This window comes from Rhinichthys klamathensis, unplaced genomic scaffold, assembly GCF_029890125.1.
Source record: "Rhinichthys klamathensis goyatoka isolate OS25496 unplaced genomic scaffold, OSU_Roscu_1.1 h1tg000652l_1, whole genome shotgun sequence".
Classification (NCBI taxonomy): domain Eukaryota; kingdom Metazoa; phylum Chordata; class Actinopteri; order Cypriniformes; family Leuciscidae; genus Rhinichthys; species Rhinichthys klamathensis.
Window position 1 is genome coordinate 2,513 of NW_026607096.1, and position 20,672 is coordinate 23,184.

Consider the following 20,672-nt stretch of genomic DNA (forward strand, 5'->3'; position numbering starts at 1 on the left):
AGGTTTAGACAGATTTGTGAACAATATTTGAGAGAAATAGGCCTTTTGTGTACATAGAAAAAGTCTTAGATCTTTGAGTTCAGCTCATGAAAAATGGGGGGCAAAAACAAAAGTGTTGAGTTATATTTTTTAACTGATTTTGTTCAGTGCATATATATATATAACATTCTCACTGACATTTGTCGAGACAAAGCAACTGTAAACATGCTTTTCAAAAAGGTAGAAAAGAAACATATGTTATTTTACTTTTTTTTAAAAGCTTGAAAGAAGGAAAAAAGCTGATATGGTCATTTATATATTTTGCATCACTGTTTAAACAGTCTGTGTGAAAAGTGTTGGGCCAACAGTGTATAGTGCAAGAAATAAAAACTCTTTCTGCCTGAACCTTCAGACTAAACAACAACAATCTGACGACAATTTAGACACTTGTGTAATACATAACTACAGCACTGTGACCCAGGCAAACACACACACACTCTCTCTCTCACACACACACACACACTAGGAGGAATGTAATTGGATCTCTCTTGTCCATTCAGTGTGACAGAACCAGTCTGTAAGCCAGACGCTCTCAGTGATTTACAGTAGTTTCAGTGTCGTCTCAGAAACCCTGCCGGATTATCCCTCGCTGAGCAGAAACTGAGCAGGACAAACACACCTCTGTTTAATATCTGCTCGCTGTAGCCATGAGAAAAACAACACAACAAAAGCAAAACGGAAGATGATTGCAACCTTGAAGTTTGTAAGGCTGTTAAAGCAGTCGTGGGTGTTTAACTATTCGTCCAAGAACAGGCCCACTTCAAGCACTGCTTGTATATATAAATCTAAGTTTATTAGGGTCGACTGATATAGATATACCAATGCTGATATCTTAGAGAGCAGCACCAATGAGTTTATATCTCGAGATTGTAAGTTTATATCTAAACTCGGAACTGTGAGAAAAAAAAGTTTCCTTTGTTTCAGTGTCCGGTATTGTTTGTTAAGCCTGGTTATTTCCTGAGCTTCCTATTAAAGACTCATTTTGTTATCCTTTGTGATAATGCGCTGACAATATTACATTTACTAAATTAAAAATAAATAATAATAAAAATCACTTTGAAAAAAATTAATAATTTGATCTGAAACTGACATCTGTAATATAAACTGATTTATACTTTAGATAGCAACTTTTTTTAATTCTTTAATCCAATTATAGAATCTAACAATAGTCAAAAAATAAATTGTTGAATTTACTAAAATTTGAAGAAGTAAACGCAGTAACTAACAGTGCACTCCGTAAGTCTGTGTCCATAAGAGTTCTGTCTAATAATTTACACAAACACAGTAAAGTACTGCAGATGAAGAAGATGAAGAGGATGAAGAAGATGAAGAATGGCAGTTCTGCTCCTGACACTTGTTGGCCAAACAGAGAAACTTGGCCATGGCAATATATTTTGTTACCACAGACTGCGCAGTAAAAGTCTTCATTTAACTGTTTACATCTATTTAACTTTTAACAATAATTTCCACATCTGTTACTTTTGTAGAACTATACCTTCTTTATTAATGATTACATGCAGAGTCATTGCTGAAGCTTGTAACTTTGGCACCATCTTGATTTCACCCAAAATTACCCAAAAAAACAACAACAACAAAAAAAACAGTCCAAGATGATAACCAGTGCATGATATCAGCCCATTCATTCAGTGTCAACAGCATTCAGACGATATGCTCTCAAAAGACCATCATGAGAAATTTTGATCAAACTAAGATCTCTTGTTTTGTTCTCCGTTAAATTTAATTTTTGTATGAGAATTATACAATACACAAATGAGATTTTAAAATCTTATTTATTAGATAGAGTTTTAAAAATAAACATCTATAAAAATATATAAGCAATGGTTAAAATACTCACAGAAGACACCATATATTATCTGAGTAAATCTATACAGTAAAGTGATCAGATTCTGTGAGACATTTTTCATAATACATCAATCAGTTTTAATGAGTTTGTTTTGCACTAGAAACTTAGCAAAATCCAGTGTTTCTAAGGAAACAAGCACACAGGAGTACACACAGGCGTACACACACACACACCACACACACACTACACACACACACACACGCACACAGAGTGTAACGAGTGGTTGATCTTACTTGTTGGTGTGTGTGGAGGTGTCCTGTAGATCTTCAGGATCGAACAGCTGCGATCCCTTCAAACCCAACTCCTCACAACCCTTCAGGAAGAGCGCCACATTATCCTAAACACACACACACACACGTGAGCGGATCCTGCATAGAACGCAGCGCCAGGACTAAATGCACACACACACACCGTTAAAGAGCAAAGAGGGGAGGCAAACCGACGCCAGTGGTTTTGGGCACTCACTGCCTGTGCCTCTCTCTCTCTCTCTCTCTCTCTCTCTCTCTCTCTCTCACTCCCTCTCTCGGCAAGCTTATACTGTTGATCGCACACTCTACCTCAGGTGCAGGAATCTCTCTCTCTCTCTTTCTCTCTCTCTCTCTCTCTCTCTCTCTCTCTCTCTCTCTCTCTCTCTCTCTCTCTCTCTCTCTCTCTCTCTCTCTCTCTCTCTCTCTCTCTCTCTCTCTCTCTCTCTTTCAGGTGACTCTGGGTCTTTTGTTGAAGTCTGCAACCTGAGCTGTGTTATCCGCTCTGTTCCTCTCTCCTCTGGTTCCCAGCTCCAGTGAAAGGCCCCGGACCCCTCCCTTCAGTCTCTCTCTCTCAAGCGGACCTGGAAGGGTGGCACAGTTTCCTGCCCCTAGTGATTGTTGTCACTCTGTTGTTTTGCAGGGACACAACTTTTTATCTCACGCCCATGTGTGTGTGTGTGTGAGAGAGAGAAAGAGAGAGAGAGAAAGAGAGAGAGAGAGAGAGAGAGAGAGAGAGAGAAAGAGAAAGAGAAAGAGAGAGAGAGCCCTGCCCCTTTCTACACAATAATAATATGCACATATAGACAAATTTCGATGTTGTCACAGTATGTTGCAGAAGTTTGCAGTACCGCTGCCCAGTCTGAGTCAAGGTTTTGTCAGCCGAACTCAAAGATTTAATTATTTAGTGCCTGCTGAGATTTTAAGTCTTGCAATATATTCAGTGGGTCCAAAAGTCTGAAACCACCTTGAAAATATGGGATTTTCATTTAAACCTGGAAACAAAGAAATATTTCAGATTCTGGACTATTTCTAGGTCACTGATTAAATAAGTATATAAATATATTTGTGCCATTGATCATGTGACTTTGTGCTGACGGATCGTTCTCAAATCATGTTTGGAGAACGTGATCATCAGGTTCTGTTCATATCACATAGTCATTAAAACAAAAAATGGACATACAAATACTATGTAATGAGTAGCTGTGGTGAATGAAGCACACGACGACGGGAGTCCGATAACAACAGTCTTTTAATATTACACTTAGGAAAACTCAGGAGAATCAGAATACACAGCCACTTTTATAAACGAGAACGGACAAAGGATAACTAATCAATCAGTAACTAAGGAGACTAATGAGAACTCAAACAGCCAGGAAAACAGGAAAATAACCAACAGAAACAGAGCATGAACGTGACATGCCCTCTGGAAGGCACGTCCTCACGCCGTGAGGTCCAGCTGAGGAGGGAGGGAGTGCGGGGGCTTTGGAGGAGGACGAGGAGCTGGCGAAGGGCTGGCCAATGATGGAGATACTAGCAGAAACAGCCAGTCGCACAGGCGGCGGGAGGAGCCAAGAGCAGGCCGACGAGAGCCCAGAGCTCCGCCTGGATGACATCCCACAGCAGGAGGAGCCATAGAGGTGGACTTGATGCCATGGGGACGATGGAGCCGATGGTGGAGGAGCCCAATGCACAGACGAAGACCTGGTGAAGATGGTAAAGAGCGAGATCGCAGGCCCCAGAGGCCGCGCTAATCTCCCGAGGTGGAGCCAGGTTGTGTCCGGTGTCCCGGAGCATAGGGGACGGCTCATAAGTCCGTGGCGTAGATGCGCGACATCCGACCTAGGTGGAGGCGGAGGATTGAGGTAGCTCGGTGAAGCCGAAAAGTCGATGGTCCCTGGTGGAGCTGAGGGAGGGAGGAGCGAAGGTGGAGGAGCCTGGACGACTGTTGCATGTGCATGTAGTTTGACTGGTTACTATTTCCTTTCCTAATGTTTTGTCTGCCCTCTAGTGGTTGGAAGTGTGTATTATGTGTATTATTAGGAGCAGATTCTCTACACCTGTGGACCGTGTAAGAGGAGCATGGATATAAGGAGCCCCGTTGTTACATCTGGGAGGCGGGATTGGTGCGTCGGTTGAGTGGCGCTGGTTTTCTGTTTTCCCTATTCCTTTTCTCCCCAAACTTTATGTTATGATTATTGTTTGTTAATAAAAACCCCATTGGACCGAGCCTTCCGTGTTGACCCTCTTTTGTGTTATGGCAAGGGCCGTAACAAGGACGGGCCGAGGTTGAGCGGCAGAAACAGCGTCTGGAGGCAGAGCCAGTGGATCCATACATTCAGACGGTGCTGGTAAACGGCCGGCCCGAGGTTAATCCACACAACATAGAGGAGTTAGTGGAGAAGCCGAGGGGCTGACGGGGGAACTGATCAGAGGGACAAGCTGAGGTCTGAAGAGGAGGCAGGAGAGGGAGGCTGGGAGGGCATCCTGGAAGCACAGGAGAACTACTGGAACCAGCGGGGCAAGGGGACATCCTCTTCAAACACACACAAGAAAACTGTCCACAGTCCATCAGCAACTCACTCTCTGAGGCGGGAGTGTGGGTAGGGCTCCTATCCAATTGCTCGTACACCACAATAACTCCCTCGAGGACGGGCAAAGTTGCCGGCACAGACGTGTGTTTTGAGGCTCGGGCTCCAGGGCTCAGGCTGGCTCAGTCAGGTTCTCTGGCTCTTGATGGCTGGTTGGGCTCTGGGTCGCGGGCTGTAAGGGGAAGTCCTCTCAGCCCAAATACTCCATCAAATTCCTCGTTTCGGGGAGGAGGGTCACCGCTGGTAAGTCCATTTTGATATTTTAAATATACTCAATATGAGTGTCCGTTCTTCTGTAATGGGTAGCTGTGGCGAATTAATCACACGTCGCACGTTGGGAATATGATAACAACAGTCTTTTAATATAACACTTAGGAGAACTGTAGAATACTGCGCCCTGCTGTACAGAAGCTCACTGCACAGAACAGCTGATCACAAGCCAGCAGCCGTATCACCCTGTAGCCCAAGACTGGTTCCCCTCTGAAGCTAAGCAGGGGTGAGCCTGGTCAGTACCTGGATGGGAGACTCTTGGGAAAACTAGGTTTCTGCTGGTTTCTGCTATCCCTGTGCTCTGTGTGGGTCCTAACGCCCCAGTATTGTGACGGGGACACTATACTGTCAAAAAGCACCATCCTTCAGATGAGATGTTAAACCGAGGTCCTGACTCTCTGTGGTCATTAAAAATCCCAGGATGACCTAGGGGTGTAACCCCGGTGTCCTGGCCAAACTTGCCCCTTGGCCTCTGTCCATCATGGCCTCCTAATCATCCCCATATATATATACTGATTGGCTTCATCACTCTGTCTCCTCTCCACCAGTAAGCTGGTGTGTGTGTGTGTGTGTGTGTGTGGTGGGCGAGCTGGCGCAGTACGGCTGCTGTCGCATCATCCAGGTGGAGCTGCACACTGGTGGTGGTTTAGGAGATTCCCCCCAGTAGAGTTGTGGCACTATCACTTTAAATATCGGTATTGATGTTAACGTCACTGTGGCGACCCCTGTTAAAGGAAGCGGGTAACACAAATAAAACCAGTCTAGTGTCTACACTCACACGAGCTGCATGTGTATTACTCGACACTCCACACCCCCCCCCCTTCTATGTAAAGCACTTTGAGTACCCATAAAAGCACTATATAAATGTAACAAATTGTTATTATTATAAGCTTGTTATCATTAGATTTCAACAGAATAGACAGTTAGTTCTGAACAAAAGAAGATGTTTCACTTCTCCAAATAAATCTAAGAGACAAAGAGACATAAAGACACACAAAACATTGACACACACACACATGACAAACATACAGCACACAACAGATATCCCAGTCTCAGGAATGAACACAGATCCCTGCACTACCAACAGCCGCTGCTCGCTGTCATCTTCGGGGATCTAGGAATCACATTAGTCTTTCAGAGCCAGATATTTGACGATCAGCAAGCCAAGAAAAGCCTCTCCAACTCATAAACAAATGCAGAGACTAATCCTTCCCTGGAAGTGCTCACTGGAGCCAGTTTCTAGACAAATACACCACTTTGTGTCCTGCTGGAATTATAAAAACCTGTTCACCCTGATCCCGGATGGTGTGCAGCAGCCAAACACAATCTAAAACTTTAAAAACACAAGTTCCCTTTCGAGGGAACTCCAACTGCGTCGAATGACACTTTGGGGGAACGCCCCTCAGCGTAGCGCCTCTGAAGTATGAATGAAACTGAGCCGATCTCTGATTGGTGCAACGTCATGATGTGATGTGTGACGGCACATAGGCGGAAGCTATAAAGGCAGCCGGCACACATAAGATGTCAGCTTTCTGTTCTTCAGCAAGCGCTCTATGTCAAACTGTCAGTCTTATTTGGTGTTGTTTGTCCCATAAGAATTGTCCTAAATTATTGCAATATGGAATCTAGTGGCTCGGATCTCGCGTTTGCCGAGGCAGCGTGTAGATTACGGGTCTACTCAGCAATAAAGATTCTGTGACTGAGATCTCGCGTTTGCCGAGGCAGCGCGTAGATTAAAGGTCTGCATAGCAATTCAGAATCTAGTGGCTCGGATCTCGGGTTTGCCGAGGCAGCGTGTAGACGGGTCTACTTTTGCAATAAAGATTCTGTGACTGGGATCGCGCGTTTGCCGAGGCAGCGCGTAGATTTAAGGTCTGCATTGCAATACATAATCTATAGTGGCTCGGATCTCGCGTTTGCCGAGGCAGCGTGTAGATTACGAGTCTACTTTGCAATTAGATTCTGTGACTGGGATCTCGCGTTTGCCGAGGCAGCGCGTAGATTTAAGGTCTGCATTGCAATAAAGAATCTAGTGACTCGGATCTCGCGTTTGTTGAGGCAGCGCGTAGATTCGGTCTACTCTGCAATAAAGATTCTGTGACTGGGATCTCGCGTTTGCCGAGGCAGCGCGTAGATTTAAGGTCTGCATTGCAATAAAGAATCTATAGTGACTCGGATCTCGCGTTTGTCGAGGCAGCGCGTAGATTCGGTCTACTCTGCAATAAAGATTCTGTGTGGGTGCGAGGCATGCACAGATCAGCTCCTGAGGGCGCTGGCTGTGTTCATTGAGAAATATCTCGACGCACACACAGCCGTGTGTTCGGGTGTTTCAGCCTCGCGCGAGTCGCGCTCATTGACTTTCTTCTCGAGAGATGAAAGCGAAATATATTGTGAATGACTCGAATCTCGCCGTTGCCGAGGCAGCGCGTAGATTGCGAGTCTACAATAATAGGGACACACAGGGAAATAATACTGTTTTGTGCGAGGCATTCACAGTCAGCTCCTGAGGGTGCTGGCAGTGTTCATTGAGAAATATCTCGACGCGTAGGCCTACAAAATTAACCATGCGCTGTCGGATGTTTCAGCCTCACACCTTGTTGACTTTCTTCTCGAGGGATGAAAGCCAAATATATTGTTACCGCTCGATTCTCGCGTTTGCCGAGGCAGCGTGTAGATTACGAGACTGTAATAATATTAAAACAGTATTTTTTTTTGGTGAAAGAGTACCGCTTCTAGAGCCCCTCCTCAAGGAGCTTGGGGGCATAGACGGCACTCTCAGGCGAAGCCTCAGCCTAAACAGTGCGACCTGAGGGTCGTCCTGCAGGGTTTGAAGGCTTCCTCAAAGAGGTCCTAGCCAGCCTAGGTTCTCTGCGGGCGGCCCGACCCGTGGAGGAGCGACCGAGGTCGTCTCTTTCGCGGAGACCGCAGGAAATCGATGTTGCTCTCCCGCCGTTAAACACGCTTCGGGACACATCGGTATCCAGCGAACGCAGGCTGCACTGTCCGCCCCACAGGCTTGCGGTCAGGCAGCATTCGCGTCCGCCCATCGAGAATCGTTTTCGGTTCAGCCCTGCCGGGAATCCGCTTCAGGGGGCCGAGAACGAATCCCGATTAATACCCGAAGCCAGGCTCGAGAGCCTGGTTCCCTTGGTAAAATATTTCGATGCATGGAAAAATCTGGCGAATATTTCTCCTTGGGCCCTGTGCACCATTCAAAATGGGTACAGGCTGCAGTTCAGTTCCCGCCCACCCAGATTCAACGGGGTGGTCTGGACTGTTGTCGACCCAGTGCAGGGTCGGGTATTGGAACAGGAAGTAAACTCCCTGCTGGCAAAGGAGGCTATAGATCGTATTCCTCCACCGGACAGGGAGTCCGGGTTTTACAGCCGCTACTTCATAGTTCCCAAGAAGGATGGGGGGGTTGCGTCCAATAATAGATCTCAGGCACCTGAACCGTTCTCTGAGGAGATTCAGGTTCAAGATGCTCACTATTCCCATTATCGTGAGTCAAATTCAGTCCGAGGATTGGTTTGTCACGATAGATCTAGAGAACGCATACTTCCACATATCCATCCTTCCATCTCACAGGAAGTTCCTGAGGTTCGCTTTCGGGGGCGAAGCGTACCAATATCGGGTTCTTCCGTTCGGCCTAGCTCTCTCCCCTCGCACATTTACCAAATGTATGGATGCAGCTCTGGCACCCGCTGAGGCTTCAGGGCATCAGGGTGCTCAATTATATCGACGACTGGCTGATTTTAGCACAGTCACAGGAGCGGGCGGTTCGGCATCGAGATGTCGTCCTCGCCCACATCCAGAGCCTGGGGTTGAGACTCAACACGAAAAAGAGCGTGTTGACACCAGCCCAGAGAACTACGTTCCTGGGAGTGGTGTGGGACTCGGTCACGATGCGGGCACAATTGTCTCCCGCGCGGATCGAGTCCATCCTGACCACAGTGTCCAGGATAAGGCTAGGCCAAGCCATCACTGTGAAGCACTTCCAGAGAGTGTTGGGGCTCATGGCAGCAGCGTCCAGTGTCATTCCATTCGGCCTGCTGCACATGAGGGCCCTTCAGTGGTGGTTAAAAACCAAGGGGTTCTCCCCGAGGGGAAACCCGTTCCGCATGATCAGGGTTACGCGCAGATGCCTTCGTTCCCTATCTATGTGGAAGAAAGCTTGGTTTCTGTCCCAAGGGCCAGTGTTGGGAGCGTCATGTCGCCGGAGAATCGTTTCGACAGACGCCTCCCTCACGGGCTGGGGCGCGGTCATGGACGGCCGCTTTACGACAGGCCTATGGCAGGACCATCATGCCTCCTGGCACATAAACTGCCTGGAGATGTTGGCGGTGTTCCGAGCTCTGAGGAGCTTCCTGCCGGACCTCAAAGGTCATCATGTCCTTGTGAGGTCAGACAATATGTCGGTAGTGGCCTATATAAACCATCAGGGGGGTCTGAGGTCTCGCCCTCTATGCAGACTGGCGCATCAGATCCTCCTGTGGTCCCAGGGGAAGTTGTTGTCTCTAAAAGCAACATTCATCCCGGGGAGTCAAAATCAGGGAGCAGACATCCTGTCGAGACAGGGGCTGAGGCCCGGGGAGTGGAGACTCCACCCCGAGGTGGTGGAGTCAATATCTCAGAGGTTCGGCCCAGTGGAAGTGGACTTGTTCGCGTCTCGAGAGACGACCCACTGTCCACTGTGGTTTTCCCTCACCCATCCAGCCCCGCTGGGGTTGGATGCCATGGTGCAGACGTGGCCGAGGCTACGTCTGTACGCATTTCCCCCGATCGCTCTGCTCCCGGGAGTTCTAGAGAGAGTCCGTCGCGACGGGATCAGTCTACTGTTGGTAGCCCCGTTGTGGCCGGCCCGAGTATGGTTCTCCGACATAATTTTGCTCCTGGACGGCCCTCCATGGGAGATTCCCATCAGGAGGGACCTGCTGACACAGGCAGAGGGCTCAATATTTCACCCTCGGCCCGAGTTATGGAAACTGTGGGTCTGGCCCCTGAGGGGGCACAGTACCTAGAGGCCGGCCTATCAGCTGGAGTAGTGGAGACCATACTCAGCTCTAGAGCTCCATCCACGAGGAAATTGTACGGCTTAAAGTGGAACGTCTTCACCGTTTGGTGTAGGGAGCGTGAGGTGGACCCAGTTAACTGCCCAGTGGCTTCAGTGCTGGAGTTCCTCCAAGATCGCTTCTCCACTGGTCTTACCCCGTCCACACTCAAGGTGTACTTGGCTGCCATTGCGGCTTTCCACGCTCCTCTGAGTGATGGGCCTCTGGGGAGACACCAATTGGTCGTACGTTTCCTCCGTGGGGCTTGGAGGATGAGACCTGCGGCTCGTACCAGGGTTCCCACTTGGGACCTGGCAGTGGTTCTCGAAGGGCTGGCCGAGGCCCCCTTCGAGCCACTGGAGTCGGCTGAGGCCAAGAACCTTTCGTTGAAGGTGGTCTTTTTGTTGGCCATTACTTCTCTGAGGAGGGTAGGAGATCTCCAGGCGCTCTCCATTTCTAACGAGTGCCTGGAGTTTGCTCCAGGCAACATTAAGGCCATTCTTCACCCTAGGCCCGGCTATTTGCCTAAGGTGCCGTCCAGTGCGGCACGGCCTACGGTTCTGCAGGCTTTTCATCCTCCACCTCACGTGACGGCGAATGAAGAGAGACTTCACATGCTCTGCCCTGTCAGAGCACTGAGTATTTACATTCAGAGGTCCTCTTCATGGCGGAAGTCGGACCAGTTGCTGGTGTGTTTCGGGTCGCCCAGAAAGGGGCTTCCCGCCTCAAAGCAGACCATCAGCAACTGGATTGTCCAAGCGATTTCCACGGCCTATCAGGTGCGCGGTATGCCTTCACCTTTGGCCGTGAGGGCTCATTCTACCAGAGGCATGGCGTCCTCTAGAGCCCTTCTCGCGGGGGCCCCCATCCAGGAGGTCTGCGATGCAGCAGGTTGGGCTACCCCTCATACCTTTATTAGGTTTTATAGTTTGGACATTCCGTCTACACCCGGCTCTCTTGTGCTCGCGTCCTAAGTGTGCCTGTGAGCAGCTTCACACTAGGGCAGGCAGGGCGCGTTGTGGCGTAGTGGGTACTCGTTCCCCCAAAGTGTCATTCGACGCAGTTGGAGTTCCCTCGAAAGGGAACGTCCTCGGGTTACGACTGTAACCCTTGTTCCCTGAGAAGGGAACGAGAACTGCGTCCCTTGGCCACGCCTTCCCCTGCCTGGGAGCGCTTGCTTCATCACAGAAGCTGACATCTTATGTGTGCCGGCTGCCTTTATAGCTTCCGCCTATGTGCCGTCACACATCACGTCATGACGTTGCACCAATCAGAGATCGGCTCAGTTTCATTCATACTTCAGAGGCGCTACGCTGAGGGGCGTTCCCCCAAAGTGTCATTCGACGCAGTTCTCGTTCCCTTCTCAGGGAACAAGGGTTACAGTCGTAACCCGAGGACGTTCAGTTGCTACCTTCAATTTGTAATTATAAATAAATTGACTGTACAAATCATTTCAATTTATATAATATAAACAAGATCAATCTTTTATGGTGAGTGATCTGTGGATAGTAGCATCCTGAGGTGTGTTTAGTAAAGTAGTCCACACAAGATTTACAGCACTAATCTGACATTAATTTGATCTGATTAATTAGTTATTACTCCATCACCATCATTAACCACAGTTCTATATTGTTGAACCAACGTGGTTCAAACAATGTCTGTGTGAAAGTCTTGATTAGACGGTTCATTTCTCCAACATATGAAGATAGTTAAGCAGCAAATTGCGTTGTTGTAGGAGTACACCCAAAAATATAGCTGCGAGCAGCGATTACGGGCCCAAGCCGGTGGCACCGCAACCCCGGTGCCGCCGGCTTTGGCCCTTCATCGCTGCTCGCAGCTATATTTATATATATATATATATATATATATATATATATATATATATATATATATATAAAAAGCCGGTGGCACCGCCACCCTGGTGCCTTTAGGGTTATTGTGCACAACGTGACACAAAATATCTGCTCGCTATCTGCCGAACGGCTCTGGTAGTTTCGCTTCAGCACTGATGATGTTGTAGAAATAGTGTGCTCTGGTTGGTCTGGATAATTCGGGATTTTTTATTTTATACAGAAATAAGTTATTTATAATTCAGATGAGAATAAAGTTAGTGTTGATTAAAATGAAGGAAAACAAATATATTGATCTGAAATATAGCACATTAATTTGAAATTTATTTAGGTTCAAAAACCAAACATACAATCTAAATTTAATTTAAAGCAAACAATACATTTAAAATATATGGGTTGTATGCACATTTTTTTTTTATAAAAAAAAGATATATATCCAAAAAGACAAGGCCTTAAAGGGTTAAACTCTTGTCACTGTAACAGACACAATCTCTCTCTCTCTCTCTCACACACACACACACGTCAAGTCACTTACATTTTAGATGCAATATTGGATAAGCAGAAAAATCGGATTTTCTGCTCTGAAAATATAAATAAGCAGAAAAATTGAATAAGCACTTTGAATATTCTAAACAGAATAAGCACTAGTCGCTAATGAATAAGTATAAGAATAATAAGAATAGTACTTAATGGAATAGATACTAGTATCTAAAAAATAAGTACTAGTAGCATGAAAATAGAGACTAGTAGGTTAAAATGATTAAATGTTAAAATGGCTTGCCATATTGGCTCAGAGAGAGACAGAGAGAGGCTCACCATATTCAAACCAAAATATCTGACTTCCTCTTGGTCTGAGCTAATTACGGTAAATTAGAAAGTTGTCCGGCTCGAAGAGTACAATATACATATCGAGTTTTGTTACTGTAGATAAAACTAACCCCCCCCCCACTTTTGTCAAAAGCATTTAGAAAGTGATAGAAAGTCCATCTGATCGGCCTTCCTAAACCCATAATAGCCGACTTCCTAATTTTAAATTTATTTAGGTTCAATTACCAAACATACAATCTTAATTTAATTTAAAGCAAACAATACATTTACAATATATGGGTTGTATGCACATTTTGTAATAAAAAAAGAGAGATATATCCAAAAAGACAAGGCCTTAAAGGGTTAAATTCTTGTCACTGTAACAGACACAATCTCTCTCACACACACGTCAAGTCACTTACATTTTAGATACAATATTGACTTTTTTTCAGTTTTAGCAGCGAAAATAGTTAAATAAAGATCACAGCAGAACCATTGCGCATCTCACAGCAACGTGTTTTCTCATTACTGAATGATTCAGCATTTTGAACGAATTGGTTGACTCAAAGATTCAATGACCAATCCATAAACATCTGTCTCATTCATGAATGACTCAGTCGTTCGAACGAATCGTTTGAACGAATGAATCAATGACTCGCTCATTAAGATGGTCGCCTGGCGACACCTAATGACGGTTTAGTGTTATGTTTAAAAGTATCATTCTTTCCAACGATTTTTAATTGACTTATATTTAAAACAATCTCATAACATTATTTAATGCATTGTTATTTTTCAATGTAAACGATTTAATTTGATCAGCCCTACCTAGGGTAAAAGCCATATAGTGTCTTATCATTTTAAATAATTGAAATTTGAAATCAAATTTACAAATTAAAAATGAAAGATGAAGAATACATTTAATAAGACTAGACTGGGGTGCCCTGCATATATTACAATATGCAGATTTAAATATACCATTGCCCCCCACCGTCAATTTGATGTGTGTGTGTGTGTGTGTGTGTGTGTGTGTGTGTGTGTGTGTGTGTGTGTGTGTGTGTGTGTGTGTGTGTTTAATAAAATCATTTAGTCACTACAATTAAAATCTGAACGTGTTTGCTTACTAAATTGTGAGCTGAACGAAAGTTGCAGCAAAGATCAGCAACCGGAGTCAAATTTCATTAATCACGAGTCGAGAGTGAGCATCTCTCTCTGCTGTGTTACGCTGCATCACACGGGCATTCAAAATGCTGCGCGTCCACGACGATGAGCGAGCAGAACAGACTGAACGTTTTTTAGTTCATTCCTACTTCATAGGAATTCCCTCGAGCGCTCTGCACGCGCCACCATTATCAATGTCCGTGTGGACGTCCGCGATCGAACAGTGGAAACATTGGCTACTCCGTCATTTTATTGAAGAAGATCATTCAAACTGCAAAGTGTTTACTTATATTTTTGGATACTCGCAATCAAACACAACATTGTGATTTTGTAAAATACATTCAAGAAATCCGCCCCCGATATGGGGCTTCTTTTAAAATGAAACGAAAATGCTCACGGCTGCACGGGCATTCATAACGGTGCGCGTCCACGCCGAGGAACGAGCAGAACAGAGTGAATGTTGTTTAGTTCATTCCTACTTCCATAGGATTTAATTGAAAACTCTCGCTGTACTCTGCACCCTTGTTAATGTCTTGTGGGGACGTCCGTTACTTTCGCTTTCAAGTTAGCGATTTTAAAGCCCCCAGCGGTGTCACGGTGGGAAAATATTCCCATAGTAGCGTCCCTACAATTTAATACAATTTGCCTACCTGATTTTGAACACAAGAGGGCAGTAAAGCACTATGAATGATTTTTTTTTTTTGGCTAAACAACCATTCTGACTGTTTTTAAACTTAAACATAAATCTTAAATTGAAAAAAAGGAATACAATGGGTTTAGTTCTAATATTAGTATAATTTTATAGAAAAATAAATGGTGTATAATTACATTTTAGAAAGATATGAGACATTTCCTGATTCTTTTTTTGACATAATCCCTCGCCATAGCAAAACCGTTTGAGATATTCAATATCCGTTCACAATTTAGCATCTTTAATGTATTTTCATCAAGTTGAAAAATTTTTGTAACTGTAGATGAAACTAACCCCCCCACTTTTGTCAAAAGGTGGCGCTACTGAGCCCCTGCACCACGCCCGTTTCTGAAACTTTGCACATGTCTACTGGCTAATAAATGTGATCTGTCTGTCGAGTTTCATGCAATTTCAAGCAATTTCAGGCATGCTAAGAGTCTCAAAAGCATCCTAAAAGAATTTTAAAGTTTGATGCGTTGCCACGGCAACAGTATCAAAGATATCAATAATCGTTTCACAGGTCTACATCTGCCGTGTATTTACATTATACAGATGAAGTTTGAAGCAAATCGGGTTAAAATAAGAGGGTGATTTCAAAGCATTTTGAAAGTGACACACTTCCTGCTGCCAGTTGGTGGCGCTATAACTTTGACTCACAATAGTCACATCCATGTGATCGGCCTCTTACAGTGAACACACTGGTGAAGTTTCATTATGATCAGCTAATGTATGCTGAAGTTATAACACACTTCCTGTTTCACGTTTCTCGCCATAAATTCGTTTCCTCGCCACGGCCAAACCGTTCGAGATATCAAAAATCCCCTGGCAATTTTTCATCCTCAATGTCTTGACTTCATGCTGACCGAGTTTCGTGGCATTTCTTTGAATTCTCTAGGAGAAGTACTTTAAATTCCATTGCATGCGTTTAACAAACAACCCTAAATAGCCGACTTCCTGTTGGGCTGGGGTAAAAAGTAAGAGCATGAAGTATATATGAACCGATGAGATCTATATGTGTACCGAGTTTCATATTATTACATGCAAGTGTGTTTGATTTATGGACCAAGTTTTCGGACCCCGTTCCAGGGGGCGCTGTCGAGCCCCCCTGCCACGCCCGGGTACCATCTTCAGCCCGGCCCTGATGGCCGCGGGTTCTGACCTGTGTGCAAAGTTTCAAGAGTTTTCGAGCACGTTAAGGGCCCCAAAACCTTGAAAAACAATTTTAAAAGCATTTTCACTCAACAGACAATCCCCTCACCCCACACACACACACATAGATGCAGAGACAGAGAGAGAGGGAGGGAGAAAATCCTCCTTAAAATCACATTCAAACCAAAATATCTGACTTCCTGTCGATCCGAGCTAGTGAGTGTAAATTAGAAAGTTGTCCGGCTCGAGGAGAACAATATACGTGCCTATTTTTGTTACTGTAGGTAAAACTAATACCCCATTTTTGACTAAAGGTGGCGCTACTGAGCCCCTGCACCACGCCCGTTTCTGAAACTTTGCACATGTCTACTGGCTAATAAATGTGATGTGTCTGTCGAGTTTCATGCAATTTCAAGCATGTTAAGAGTCTCAAAAGCATCAACAAAGAATAATAAAGTTTGATGCGTTGCCACGGCAACAGTATCTAAGATATCAATAATCCTTTCAAAGGTCTACATCTGCCGTGTGTTTACATTATACACATAAAGTTTGAAGAAAATCGGGTAAAAATAAGAGGGTGATTTCAAAGCATTTAGAAAGTGACACACTTCCTGCTGCCAGTTGGTGGCGCTATAACTTTGACTCACAATAGTCACATCCATGTGATCGGCCTCTTACAACGAACACACTGCTGAAGTTTCATCAAGATCAGTTAACGTATGCAGAAGTTATAACACACTTCCTGTTTCCATTATTCGCCATAAATTCGTTTCCTCGCCACGGCCAAACCGTTCGAGATATCAAAAATCCCCTGGCAATTTTTCATCCTCAGTGTCTTGACTTCATGCACACCGAGTTTGGAGAAGAACGGGGGAATTCCCTAGGAGAAGTGTTTCAAATTCCTGAGCATGCGTTTCCAAACAACCCTAAATAGCCGACTTCCTGTTGGGCTGGCGTAAAACTTAGAGCACGAAAGTTGTTCGGCCCGATGAGATCTATAAGTGTACTGAGTTTCAGATTATTACATGCAAGCGTGTTTGATATATGGACAAGTGTTCAAACCCCGTTCCAGGTGGCGCTGTCGAGCCCCCCTGCCACGCCCGGGCACCAGCTTCAGCCCGGCCCTGATGGCCGCGGGTTCTGACCCGTGTGCAAAGTTTCAAGAGTTTTCGAGCATGTTAAGTGCCCCAAAAGTGCCCAAAAGGTAGTAAAATAATAATAAATATATATATAAATATAGCTGCGAGCAGCGATTACGGGCCCAAGCCGGTGGCACCGCAACCCCGGTGCCTTTAGTTACCTAAAGGCACCGGAGTGGCGGTGCCGCCGGCTTTGGCCCTTCATCGCTGCTCGCAGCTACACTCACCGGCCACTTTATTAGGTACGCCATGCTAGTAACGGGTTGGACCCCCTTTTGCCTTCAGAACTGCCTCAATTCTTCGTGGCATAGATTCAACAAGGTGCTGGAAGCATTCCTCAGGGAGTTTGGTCCATATTGACATGATGGCATCACACAGTTGCCGCAGATTTGTCGGCTGCACATCCATGATGCGAATCTCCCGTTCCACCACATCCCAAAGATGCTCTATTGGGTTGAGATCTGGTGACTGTGGAGGCCATTTTAGTACAGTGAACTCATTGTCATGTTCAAGAAACCAATTTGAAATGATTAGAGCTTTGTGACATGGTGGAAGTAGCCATCAGAGGATGGGTACATGGTGGCCATAAAGGGATGGACATGGTCAGAAACAATGCTCAGGTAGGCCGTGGCATTTAAACGATGCCCAATTGGCACTAAGGGGCCTAAAGTGTGCCAGGAAAACATCCCCCACACCATTACACCACCACCACCAGCCTGCACAGTGGTAACAAGGCATGATGGTTCCATGTTCTCATTCTGTTTACGCCAAATTCTGACTCTAACATCTGAATGTCTCAACAGAAATAGAGACTCATCAGACCAGGCAACATTTTTCCAGTCTTCAACTGTTCAATTTTGGTGAGCTCTTGCAAATTGTAGCCTCTTTTTCCTATTTGTAGTGGAGATGAGTGGTACCCGGTGGAGTCTTCTGCTGTTGTAGCCCATTCGCCTCAAGGTTGTGCGTGTTGTGGCTTCACAAATGCTTTGCTGCATACCTCGGTTGTAACGAGTGGTTATTTCAGTCACTGTTGCCCTTCTATCAGCTCGAACCAGTCTGGCCATTCTCCTCTGACCTCTGGCATCAACAAGGCATTTCCGCCCACAGAACTGCCGCTCACTGGATGTTTTTTCTTTTTCGGACCATTCTCTGTAAACCCTAGAGATGGTTGTGCGTGAAAATCCCAGTAGATTAGCAGTTTCTGAAATACTCAGACCAGCCCTTCTGGCACCAACAATCATGCCACGTTCAAAGTCACTCAAATCAACTTTCTTCCCCATACTGATGCTCGGTTTGAACTGCAGGAGATTGTCTTGACCATGTCTACATGCCTAAATGCACTGAGTTGCCGCCATGTGATTGGCTGCTTAGAAATTAAGTGTTAACGAGCAGTTGGACAGGTGTACCTAATAAAGTGGCCGGTGAGTGTATATATATATATATATATATATATATATATATATATAAACAAGCCGGTGGCACCGCCACCCTGGTGCCTTAAGGGTTACTGTGCATGACGGGTAATAACTTAACCCCGCTTTGACTGTTGAGAAGATGTGTACTGTAGAGCTTGCATTGGTGTGGGCGCTGCAAAAGTGTGCATTGAGGGCACATATCATATGCGTGAGCAAACTTCTGAATCCTAAAATGAAAAATGAGACACCCTACGGTCTCATGGACTTAATGGACACATGAAATAAGTACACAAGATTGAAAGTTATATGAAGTGTGGCAAGACAGAATATTACTTGCCTGATCTGATTAGAAAAATTGTTTGTGTGTGTGTGTGTGTGTGTGTGTGTGTGTGTGTGTGTGTGTGTGTGTGTGTGTGTGTGTGTGTGTGTGTGTGTGTGTGTGTGTGTGTGTGTATGTGTGTGTGTGAGACGTGATTGAACAATGTAGACATAAAAACATACTCCGTCCTTTTGTTCATACAGGACATTATTCAAACTGCAAACTGTTTACTTATATTTGTGTACAATCGCAATAAAACACAACATTGTGCTTTTGTCAAACTGTAAACTACAAATGTCACCCAACCAAAATCTCTTACACACACACACACACACACACACACACACACACACACACACACACACACACACACACACACACACACACACACACACACACACGTAGTTTAAAAGCAAAAAAAATCTTTTGGACATTCATCATATTGCATTGGTTTTCATTTCTTGTTCTCGAACAGAGCCCTAATCTGTTTATTTTTTCAGTTACACATTCTACATTGATTAAAAAAGAAAAATCAAATGTGTTTTTATTATATACAGAAATAAATAATCTATCATTCAGATGAGAATAAAGTTAGTGTTAGTTTAAATTTTAAGGAAAACAAATATATGATCTGATATATAGCACATTCATTTAAAATTCATTCAGGTTCAATTACCAAACATACAAATCTTAATGTAATTTAAAGCAAACAATACATTTAAAATATATGGGTTGTATGCCTATTTTTTTTATATAAAAAGATATATATCCAAAAAGACAAGGCCTAAACTTTAACAAGGGTTAAACAATCACTGTAACAGACACAATCACACACACACACACACAAGTCAAATCACTTACATTTTAGATGCAATATTGACTTTTTTCTGTTTCAGCAGCGAAAATAGTTAAACAAAGATCACAGCAGAACCATTGCGCATCTCACAGCAACGCGTTCTCATTACTGAATGATTCAGCATTTTGAACGAATCGGTTGACTCAAAGATTCAATGACCAATCCATAAACATCTGTCTCATTCATGAATGACTCAGTCGTTCGAACGAATCGTTTGAACGAATGAATCAATGACTCGCTCATTAAGATGGTCGCCTGGCGACACCTAATGACGGTTTAGTGTTATGTTTAAAAGTATCATTCTTCCCAACGATTTTTAATTGACTTATATTTAAAACAATCTCATAACATTATTTAATGCATTGTTATTTTTCAGTGTAAACGATTTAATTTGATCAGCCCTACCTAGGGTAAAAGCCATATAGTGTCTTATCATTCTAAATAATTGAATTTATTGATCAAATTTACAAATTAAAAATGAAAGATGAAGCATACATTTAATAAGACTGGACCGGGGTGCCCTGCATATATTACAATATGCAGATTTAAATATACCATTGCCCCCCACCGTCAATTTGATGTGTGTGTTTGTGTGTGTGTGTGTGTGTTTAATAAAATCATTTAGTCACTACAATTAAAACCTGAACGGGTTTGCTTATTTTTGCTTATAGTCAAATTTCATTAATCACGAGTTGAGAGTGAGCGTCTCTCTCTGCTGTGTTACGCTGCATCACACGGGCATTCATAATGCTGCGCGTCCACGACGATGAGCGAGCAGAACAGAGTGAACGTTTTTTAGTTCATTCCTACTTCATAGGAATTCCCTCGAGCGCTCTGCACGCGCCACCGTTATCAATGTCCGTGTGGACGTCCGCGATCGAACAGTGGAAACATTGGCTACTCCGTCATTTTATTCAAGAAGATCATTCAAACTGCAAAGTGTTTACTTATTTTGGGATACTCGCAATCAAACACAACATTGTGATTTTGTAAAATACATTCAAGAAATCCGCCCCCGATATGGGGCTTCTTTTAAAATGAAACGAAAATGCTCACAGCTGCACGTCTTGTGGAGACGTCCGTTACTTTCGATTTCAAGTTAGCGATTTTAAAGCCCCCAGCGGAGTCACGGTGGGAAAATATTACCTACATCCCTACAATTTAATACAATTGGCCTACCTGATTTTGAACACAAGAGGGCAGTAAAGCACTATGAATGATTTTTTTT

At 44.5% G+C, this 20,672-nt stretch overlaps 1 protein-coding gene across 1 annotated transcript in view; it reads right to left on the reverse strand.

Annotated features, from left to right (window-relative positions):
* Positions 1 to 2,111: 2,111 nt before the first annotated feature.
* The window catches only part of LOC130076448 (LIM and calponin homology domains-containing protein 1-like), a 94,445-nt gene continuing 75,884 nt past the window's right edge, over positions 2,112 to 20,672 (reverse strand). The window contains exon 4 of the mRNA XM_056241525.1: positions 2,112 to 2,240. Coding sequence (XP_056097500.1) covers positions 2,133 to 2,240 — 108 coding nt within the window. The 3' untranslated portion in view covers positions 2,112 to 2,132. The remainder of the gene's footprint in view (positions 2,241 to 20,672) is intronic.